This window comes from Hordeum vulgare, chromosome 6H, assembly GCF_904849725.1.
Source record: "Hordeum vulgare subsp. vulgare chromosome 6H, MorexV3_pseudomolecules_assembly, whole genome shotgun sequence".
Taxonomy (NCBI): Eukaryota; Viridiplantae; Streptophyta; class Magnoliopsida; order Poales; family Poaceae; genus Hordeum; species Hordeum vulgare.
The window spans coordinates 422,771,784-422,781,693 of NC_058523.1; the positions used below are offsets into that span (position 1 = coordinate 422,771,784).

The 9,910-nt window shown below is 47.2% G+C and overlaps 1 protein-coding gene across 1 annotated transcript; it reads left to right on the forward strand.

Moving 5' to 3' along the window:
• Nucleotides 1-443: 443 nt before the first annotated feature.
• LOC123402107 (aquaporin PIP1-1) lies at nt 444-3,712 on the forward strand. The gene is made up of 4 exons (XM_045095986.1): nt 444-981; nt 1,972-2,267; nt 2,560-2,700; nt 3,336-3,712. Exons 1-4 carry the CDS (start codon nt 645-647, stop codon nt 3,432-3,434), a joined length of 873 nt encoding a protein of 290 aa, XP_044951921.1. The 5' UTR covers nt 444-644; the 3' UTR covers nt 3,435-3,712.
• The last annotated feature ends 6,198 nt before the right edge of the window (nt 3,713-9,910 follow it).

Sequence of the window (9,910 nt, forward strand, 5' to 3'; positions counted from 1 at the left end):
CTTGGAAGCGAGGAAAAAGCTACGCGGCCGTGTCAAGAAAGATCGAGTGCAGCAAAAAGAGTGTAACATGCAAGGGAGAATCCACTGAATTTACCAAGAAGCAAGAGAAGAGAAATGGACATCACACTCGGACAGCCTACACACAGACTCTCCATCAGGATTCAGATTCGCATGGAGGAGCGTTTCTTTCTCCTTTCGTCAAATAATACTCCCCCGTCTCAAAATAAGTAACTCAGCTTTGTATTAACTTTGGTATAAAGTTGAGTTATTTAGGAGTATTTTAAAACGAAGGAAGTATATATTATTCTATACTCTGTTGTATTTGTAAATAATATATTATTCTCTGCTTATTGATGAAACAATGATGCGAACCCTCGAATTGGATAAGTTCGGAGACAAACCATAAAGCGGAAAAGGCGCCCGACGCAACCAACTACCACTGCACCTGCACTCCATTGGACTGCCCCACTCGACACTCCCGTGCTCCTCCCTCATTCATCACCCTCCTCGCCGCTTTCCAGAGCCACCTTCCTCACTCACTCACTCACTCACCCCCGCTCATGCCTTTATAACTCGCCTGTACTCCACCACCCCATAGCTCACAACGCACCCACCGGAGCAGCCAGCCAGAGAGAGAGAGGATAATGGAGGGGAAGGAGGAGGACGTGCGGCTGGGCGCCAACAGGTACTCGGAGCGGCAGCCCATCGGGACGGCGGCGCAGGGCGGCGGGGACGACAAGGACTACAAGGAGCCGCCGCCGGCGCCGCTCTTCGAGCCCGGGGAGCTCAAGTCCTGGTCCTTCTACCGCGCCGGCATCGCCGAGTTCATCGCCACCTTCCTCTTCCTCTACGTCACCGTGCTCACCGTCATGGGCGTCTCCAAGGCCCCCTCCAAGTGCGCCACCGTCGGCGTCCAGGGCATCGCCTGGTCCTTCGGCGGCATGATCTTCGCGCTCGTCTACTGCACCGCCGGAATCTCAGGTCTCTCTCTCTCTCTCTCTCTCTCTTCTTGGCTTGATACTACTGTAGCTGACTGTTGCTTCACAGCTGAAGCAGCTGCCCGTTAGCACTGTACCTTTTTGTTGTTATTGCACGCAACGCATCTAAAGGCTTCGGCTTCCAAAGCGAAATGGGTTGCGTGTCGAACGTACTATAATTATCTCTCTTCTTTTGTTCACTTTAAACAGTTGTGTGTATAAACATTTTTAGAAAAAAAATATAGAGTTCCATCATGACTGCTAGTACTGCTCACCACTGAGACTGTACCAATCTGCTCTTTTCTTGCCACAGAACGAACAATGTCACATTTTCCCACCATTTTTTGTATGTTGACATATACCACCCAGTTGAGCATATGTATGATCTTTTCTTTTAAAAAACACATAAAATCAAAAAATAGGAACAGAAGAGAGAGAATTTAGGACCATGTGCACAAAATCTGGGTCTTTGTCTTGTTGTGATTTAGTACTAGTAGCCAGCAGTATCAGACATTTCATCGGCACACTGTACTGCTGCAGTATGTAAACCTAGTTCTCTTTTCTTTTGCAAAGGCACGATCCACTGTTTTTAGATGCAGCGCTTCTGTAACGTCCAACTCTAGATATTCGAACCTCAAAAGGCGCACACGGAAACATCATTTAATTAGTTGATCCTGATTCTGTTTCACTTGTACTGTAGGTAAGAAATAGTATGCAGTAACATTTCAAAAAATTCAGTTTGCTTAAACTTCGGTACGGGCAATACAGCAATTAATAGTCACTAAACCTCTTTTATTGTCAAATTGTACAATGTCTCTCAGTAAATAACTGCGCCAGTAAATTCTGTGGTCCAGTTCTCAGTACTGCTCCTGAATATCAGATTCTGCCTGGTTAATCCCAGTGTCAAATTGTGAGAGAACAACCATAATGTAACAACAAAAGCGCCATCAAAGTTGAGGACACCGCTAATCTCTATTACGTGCTAAAATGACAGGAGGACACATCAACCCAGCAGTGACTTTTGGGCTGTTCTTGGCCAGGAAGCTGTCCCTGACCAGGGCCATCTTCTACATAATCATGCAATGCCTAGGGGCCATCTGTGGGGCTGGAGTGGTGAAGGGCTTCCAGCAGGGTCTGTACATGGGCAACGGTGGCGGCGCCAATGTAGTTGCCAGTGGCTACACCAAGGGCGATGGCCTTGGTGCCGAGATCATTGGCACCTTCGTCCTGGTCTACACCGTCTTCTCCGCCACTGATGCCAAGAGGAATGCCAGGGACTCGCATGTTCCTGTAAGTACTCTCTACACTTTGGCTCCACCAGTTATGTCTGCTATGTGATGCTACATGCTAGCAAGGCATTGGTTATTAGTTTGGCGTGAGGAGCCATGTAATGTTACCGTTCTCATCAGTTAATTTTGTCTTCACTACGTAAACACAGTGAACTCATGTGCTAGTAACTTGTAAGTGGTACTGCGGTGTATAGTTCATGCCTAGAATTTATATCGTCCGGTTCTTCATCTTGCTTGCTTCGGCGAAATTGTGCATATATAGTCATATTTATATCCGTTGTTTGTGAAAACAGATCCTTGCCCCGCTGCCGATTGGGTTCGCGGTGTTCCTGGTCCACCTGGCCACCATTCCCATCACCGGCACCGGCATCAACCCAGCTAGGAGCCTTGGGGCTGCCATCATCTACAACAGGGACCATGCCTGGAATGACCATGTGAGTGAAACCCCACTCTCACCTACTTGCCCTTTTCAGCAAATTGCTCCTCTAAATAATCAAACTTCTTCCAGACGAATATATCAGATTCAATAAGTACCTCCAGATATGATGCGAACATGGTGGGGCTGGGGCATGTTAGTTCATAGTTAATGCACAGTTTTGTTATGTCCTCTTGCTCTCGGGACTCTGAACTGATTAGGTGTTGTATACTAACCAACCACAAACTAATCATATACTCCCCCCCTACCTAAATATAAGTCTTTTAAGATATTTCACTAGATATCTACATACGGAGCAAAATGAATAAATCTATACTTTAAAGTATGTCTATATACATCCGTATGTAGTCCATTAGTTGAACCTCTAGAGAGACTTATATTTAGGAACGGAGGGAGTAATTAACAGCTTGAATGACGCTAAACATAGTGGCGCATTATCGATAGGCGTTTAATACTGATTTGTTCTGAAAAATGAGCCGCTTGAGTATATGTAGCTGAACACACCCAATTTATGTGAGCATGTCAGCCTGTTTTCTCAAGCAGTCATGCCTATGCCTAACCTGTCAGCACTGAGAGGAGGGAACAGAGGCTATACCCTGAAAACTTCATTCCTAACCCAGTTCCATTTTGCAGTGGATCTTCTGGGTGGGCCCCTTCGTTGGCGCCGCCCTGGCAGCCGTCTACCACCAGGTGATCATCAGAGCAATTCCGTTCAACAAGAGCAGGTCCTAGGCCGACTCCGCTACCAAAGCCGATCGGAATAACGAGCCTGTTTCGCATCTGCCGTCGATTCTCCATCCCTGGCTCCTGAACATGTTCTCTCCTACCTGAATCCAGACTCGTGTGTGTAATTCAGTGTGACAGTTGTGTGTGTTCTTGTTGTGGAAGATTTAAGTTATAATTTATGGTTGCTGTAGTTTCCATTTAGCAACTCCCCGTTGTTGCATTTGGAACGTTGACATGAGTACTGTTGAGATTGCTCTGGATAATGTTAGCCAAGCTTATATAAACTGCCCTGGATAATGTTAGCCAAGCTTATATACACCAAAGCAAGGAAACAGAAATTGAACACTTTTAACATGCTCCCTCTTACCAGCTAAATGAAAACAGTAAGCACAAATTGAACACTTTTAACATACTCCCTCTTACCAGCTCTTTTCACATGAGAGATAGGAGTATATAATAGATCTAAGCCGTGAATCTCATTAATTAGTGTCACCCAGAAATTGCTTTTGGCTCCCGAGCGCCATGGAAGCCTTTTTTTTGAATTTTGGTTTCAAAAAAAATCTGAAAACAATTATGCAAGTAAATAAGGATGTTACGTATATGTGTGTAAAATTTCAGAAGAAAAAACGTCAAAATACGATCTGTACAAAAAAGAGAAATTCATGACCTTAGAGGATTAATAGTATCATGTGTGTTAAAAACCTTCAGATTTGTCTTTTTTGCACATCTTTCATTTCAACGTATTTTGCCTTGGAAATTTACACACATGTGTGTTACGCCCTCACATATCTCTGTATTTTCTTCAGAATTTTTTGAAATGTAAAAATATGAATTTTCATGAAATTTGAATTTCAAATTCAAAGGCCTCCATGGTGCTCAGGAGCCAAACGTTCATTCTCCACTGCACATAAATACTGTTGGCTTTTGAACATGCGTATGCAGCTGTACAGGCGTGCCTACACGATTCTTGCTTTGGCCGGCTACTTGACGGGACTTGCGTAACTAGCGACACGAATAAGACTGATCGATGTATTTGATGGCTAAAGGCCCGTGTCGAGCCTTTGCTTTGTATTGCTTTTCCGTTTTTCTGGTATTACAATCAACACCCCTAGGGTGTCTTTTATACACGTCCACAAGGGACTATGGAAATAGACTAGGACTAGGAATCCTAATACTACTAGGACTCGGTTTGGCTTTCTTTCCTAATCCTACATGAAACAACATGATTAACTTCTACATTCACCTCCTTAATCTTGTTGCTTGACTTCACTTCTTGCACTCCGACTTTCCTCCCCATCTCGATGAACTTCTGTCGACCGAGGGACTTGGTGAAAATATCGGCAAGTTGGTCTTTCGTGTTCACATGTTGAACCTCGATCAACCCTTCTTCAATGCACTCCCGGATATGGTGGAACCGGGTATCTATGTGCTTGCTCCTTTCGTGATGAACCGGATTTTTGCACAATGCGATTGCAGCTTGGTTGTCAATCTTCAATGACACCTTCTGCACCTCCCGCTTTGCAAGAATAGCCAGGAGTCTTCTCAGCCACACTGCTTGACAAGCCGCCGTACTTGCCGCTATGTATTCTGCCTCGCATGAAGACAGTGCCACCACCTTTTGCTTCTGAGAATTCCAGCTAATCGGATTCGGGCCAAGGTAGAAAACCATGCCCGTTGTGCTCTTTCGGTCATCAACATCACCTGCCATGTCGCTATCTGAATATCCACGAAGGATCAATCCTTCCTTTTCCTTTCTGTACGTGCAACCAAGATTAATGGTGCCTTTCACATAGCGCAAGATTTGATTGACCGCGCTCATGTGTTCGGTTGTCGGATTCTCCATGAAACGACTCACGATCCCGACTGAATACGCCAAGTCAGGTCGGGTATGCACCAAATATCTCAGGCTGCCCACAACGCTTCGATACATTGTGGTGTCCACCGGCGGAAATTGAGCTACGCTTGCTCAACTTGTGACGTTGGTCCATTGGAACTTGTGTCGCGTAGCAATCTGACATGCCGCACTTGTCCAATAACTTGACCGCGTAAGCCGATTGACATAGGGAAATCTCCCCGGAGCTTTGCTTCACTTCGATGCCCAAGTAATAGCTGAGTAATCCCAGATCACTCATGCTAAACTTGTTCTTCATTTGCGCCTTGAAACGTTCAATTTCTTGTACGCTATCTCCGGTGATAATCAGATCGTCGACATAAACTGCAACTAGCAAGTTTGAGCCTTTGGAGTTCTTTGTATAGACTGCGTGCTCGAGGGGACATGTCTTGAACCCGAGCGAGACCAGACTTCGGTCTAACTTTGAGTTCCAAGCTCTTGGCGCTTGCTTCAACCCGTAAAGTGCCTTCTTGAGCTTGTAAACTTTCCCTTCTTCGCCTTTCTTCTCGTAGCCGAGGGGTTGTTCCACGTACACTTGTTCTGTGAGATCGCCGTTGAGGAAAGCGGATTTAACATCCATATGATGAACCTTCCATCCTCTTGTGCACCAAAGCTAGGAGCACTCTCACCGTCTCGATTCGAGCAACCGGTGCAAACACCTCATCATAGTCAACTCCTTGACGTTGTACGTAGCCCTTTGCAACGAGTCTTGCCTTGTACTTCACAATGGCAACCTCCGTGTCCTTCTTTAACTTGTAAACCCACTTCAAACCTATCGTCTTTTGGTTTGGAGGTCGGGTTACCAAAGTCCACGTGCCATTGCTCTCAATTGCCTTCATCTCCTCATCCATGGCGTGCGTCCAGCTAGGACTTTTGCTCGCCTCTACGAAGTTCGCCGGCTCCTCAACTCCGAACAGACATAGTCCGGAGTACTCGAGCGTAACTGGCTTTCTGTACTTGTAGACTTTCTTGAGGGTCTTGTAGCGACGAGGCCCTGAGGAATCCGTTGTGGCTTGCGAAGGAGGCGACACAAATTGTGTCGGTGTTGATGCACTTGAGGAAGACGGCTGAGACCCTGGTGTGTCATCGACATCCGTGTCGTCGGCGTAGTCGTCGTGACCGTGACCATCATCTTGATTGTCATCGTCACTATGCGCCTCGTTGTCGATGTTGTCGTCGAGATCTCTGCCTGTGTCGTGCGCGGCGTTGTCGCTATCTCCTTGCGACCTATGCGCGTCGTCGTCGGTGTCGGCACCATGATGATCACTACCATTGTGGTCACCTTGGTTGGGCGTCTTGCCAACCACCTGGACATCCTCCCTGCATCATCATCAGTTGGAAATTCAACTGCAAATATGTTACTGTTTGGAGCATCGTCGGCTGCGGCGCTCCAATTCCACGCTTGGTTTTCTTCAAACACGACGTCGCGTGAAATCCGTAGACGCTTGGTTTGTGGATCGTAGAAACGGTATGCCTTGGTGCCAGAACTGCTCTCGTATCTGATGAACACCATCTTGGTGCTACGATCGGCAAGCTTTGAGAGGTGCGGCTCCGTCGTCTTCACATGTGCCACGCACCCGAATGTCCGTAGATGAGACACATTCGGCTTACGTCCATAAATTGCTTCATACGGAGTCTTGCCGACCACCGCCTTCGTTGGAGCCCGGTTGAGAAGATAGACCGCCGTCGAGATAGCTTCTCCCCAAAAAGTCCCCGGCAGGTTCTTGCTCTTGAGTAAACTCCTTGCCATGTCAACGACGGTTCGATTGCGCCTTTCAACGACCCCATTCTGCTGCGGCGTGTAAGGTGCCGTGAGGAACCTTTTTATGCCAATCTTCTCGCAGTAATCGTTGAATTCGTTCAACGTAAACTCTCCGTCGCGATCTGTCAGTAGAGCGCGAACCTTCAACTTGTGTTCCATCTCCGTTGCAGCCTTCAACTTCTTGAACGCTTCAAACGCCTCATCTTTAGACCATAGGAGAACGACCCACATATATCTCGAGTAGTCATCTACCACAAGGAAGAAGTACTTCTTTCCTCCGTGAGTTGCCGGGGTGATAGGGCCACATAGATCACCATGGAGCAGCTCAAGTGCATCACTTGCATGATAGGTAGACTGAGCAGGGAACGGCCTGCGGTGTTGTTTTCCAACCAAGCACCCGTCACATACTCGATCAACATGGTCGATAACTGGCATCCCTGATACCATCTCCATCTTTGACATCTTCTTCAAGGCGTAGAACTTAACATGTCCAAATCTAGCATCCCATAACCACAAATCATCATCACTCTTGGCGAGCCAACACTCCGGTTGAGATTGATCAAGGTTGAGGATATAGAGCATGTTCCGTGTGCGACTAACACGAGTTAGCACGTTCCGGAGGTTGTCGAAGATCGTCATCACTCCGTTCTCGATATCCACCTTGCATCCATTCTCGTTAAGCTTGCCAATAGAGATGATGTTGTTGCGCAGCCGTGGGATGTAGTACACTCCGGTGAGTATGCGATGTTCGCCTGTGAGACCCTCAAAGAGGACAGATCCTTCCCCGCAAATCTCCGCAGCTGAACCCTCACCGAACTTGATCGAGCCTTCAACATCGTATTCCAGCTCGAGGAATTTCTCCTTGCACCCCGTCATGTGGTTACTGGCACCCGTGTCGAGATACCACGACACGTTCTGATCACCGGATAACTTTGGTGTCACTTGTTCCTCATGAAGTAGCACCTTCCGGCATGGTTTCACAACCACCGTTTCAGCGAGATCACAAACTTCGGCCATCAGAAGACCTGGACCTTCATCTTCCTGCTTTGCCAAATTTGCCTTGATCTCCCGCTTGTTAGGCTTTGGACAATCCTTCGCAAAGTGACCCATCTTATTGCAGTTATAGCACTTGACCTCGGACAAGTCCAAGTTCCGTGGTTTCTGCTCTTTAGATTGGCCCGCCTTACCACGACCTTGTGGTTTGCCTTTTCCTTTGCCTTTTCCGGTTTGTCCATCGCCCTTCGTGTTGCTTGAGCCTTCTGTTGGAAATATGCCCTAGAGGCAATAATAAGTTAGTTATTATTATATTTCTTTGTTCATGATAATCGTTTATTATCCATGCTATAATTGTATTGATTGGAAACACAATACTTGTGTGGATACATAGACAAAACACTGTCCCTAGTAAGCCTCTAGTTGACTAGCTCGTTGATCAAAGATGGCCAAGGTTTCCTGGCCATAGGCAAGTGTTGTTACTTGATAATGAGATCACATCATTAGGAGAATCATGTGATGGACTAGACCCAAAGTAATAGACGTAGCATGTTGATCGTGTCTTTTTGTTGCTACTATTTTCTGCATGTCAAGTATTTGTTCCTATGACCATGAGATCATATAACTCACTGACACCGGAGGAATGCTTTGTGTGTATCAAACGTCGCAACGTAACTGGGTGACTATAAAGATGCTCTACAGGTATCTCCGAAGGTGTTAGTTGAGTTAGTATGGATCGAGACTGGGATTTGTCACTCCGTGTGACGGAGAGGTATCTCGGGGCCCACTCGGTAATACAACATCACACACAAGGCTTGCAAGCAATGTGACTTAGTGTAAGTTGCGGGATCTTGTCTTACGGAACGAGTAAAGAGACTTGACGGTAAACGAGATTGAAATAGGTATGCGGATACTGACGATCGAATCTCGGGCAAGTAACATACCGAAGGACAAAGGGAATGACATACGGGATTATATGAATCCTTGGCACTGAGGTTCAAACGATAAGATCTTCGTAGAATATGTAGGATCCAATATGGGCATCCAGGTCCCGCTATTGGATATTGACCGAGGGGTCTCTCGGGTCATGTCTACATAGTTCTCGAACCCGCAGGGTCTGCACACTTAAGGTTCGACGTTGTTTTATGCGTATTTGAGTTATATGGTTGGTTACCGAATGTTGTTCGGAGTCTCGTATGAGATCACGGACGTCACGAGGGTTTCCGGAATGGTCCGGAAACAAATATTGATATATAGGATGACCTCATTTGATTACCGGAATGTTTTCGGAGTTACCGGGAATGTACCGGGAATGACGAATGGGTTCCGGGAGTTCACCGGGGGGGCAACCCACCCCGGGGAAGCCCATAGGCCTTGGGGGTGGCACACCAGCCCTTAGTGGGCTGGTGGGACAGTCCAAGAAGGCCCTATGCGCCATAGGAAGAAAATCAAAGAGAAAAGAAAAAAAAAGGAGGAGGTGGGAAAGGAAAGAAGGACTCCTCCCACCAAACCAAGTAGGACTCGGTTTGGGGGGGGGGGACACCTTCCCCCCTTGGCTCGGCCGACCCCCTTGGGGCTCCTTGAGCCCCAAGGCAAGGCCCCCCCTCTCCCACCTATATATACGGAGGTTTTAGGGCTGATTTGAGACGACTTTTCCACGGCAGCCCGACCACATACCTCCACGGTGTTTCCTCTAGATCGTGTTTCTGCGGAGCTCGGGCGGAGCCCTGCCGAAACAAGATCATCACCAACCTCCGGAGCGTTGTCACGCTGCCGGAGAACTCTTCTACCTCTCCGTCTCTCTTGCTGGATCAAGAAGGCCGAGATCATCGTCGA

Coding starts and splice junctions, on each gene's coding strand:
- LOC123402107 (XM_045095986.1), top strand. CDS start 645: ATGGAGGGGAAGGAGGAGGACGTGCGGCTGGGCGCCAACAGGTACTCG. Junction 2,268..2,559: donor CCAGGGACTCGCATGTTCCT/GTAAGTACTCTC, acceptor TTGTGAAAACAG/ATCCTTGCCCCGCTGCCGAT. Junction 2,701..3,335: donor ACCATGCCTGGAATGACCAT/GTGAGTGAAACC, acceptor TCCATTTTGCAG/TGGATCTTCTGGGTGGGCCC.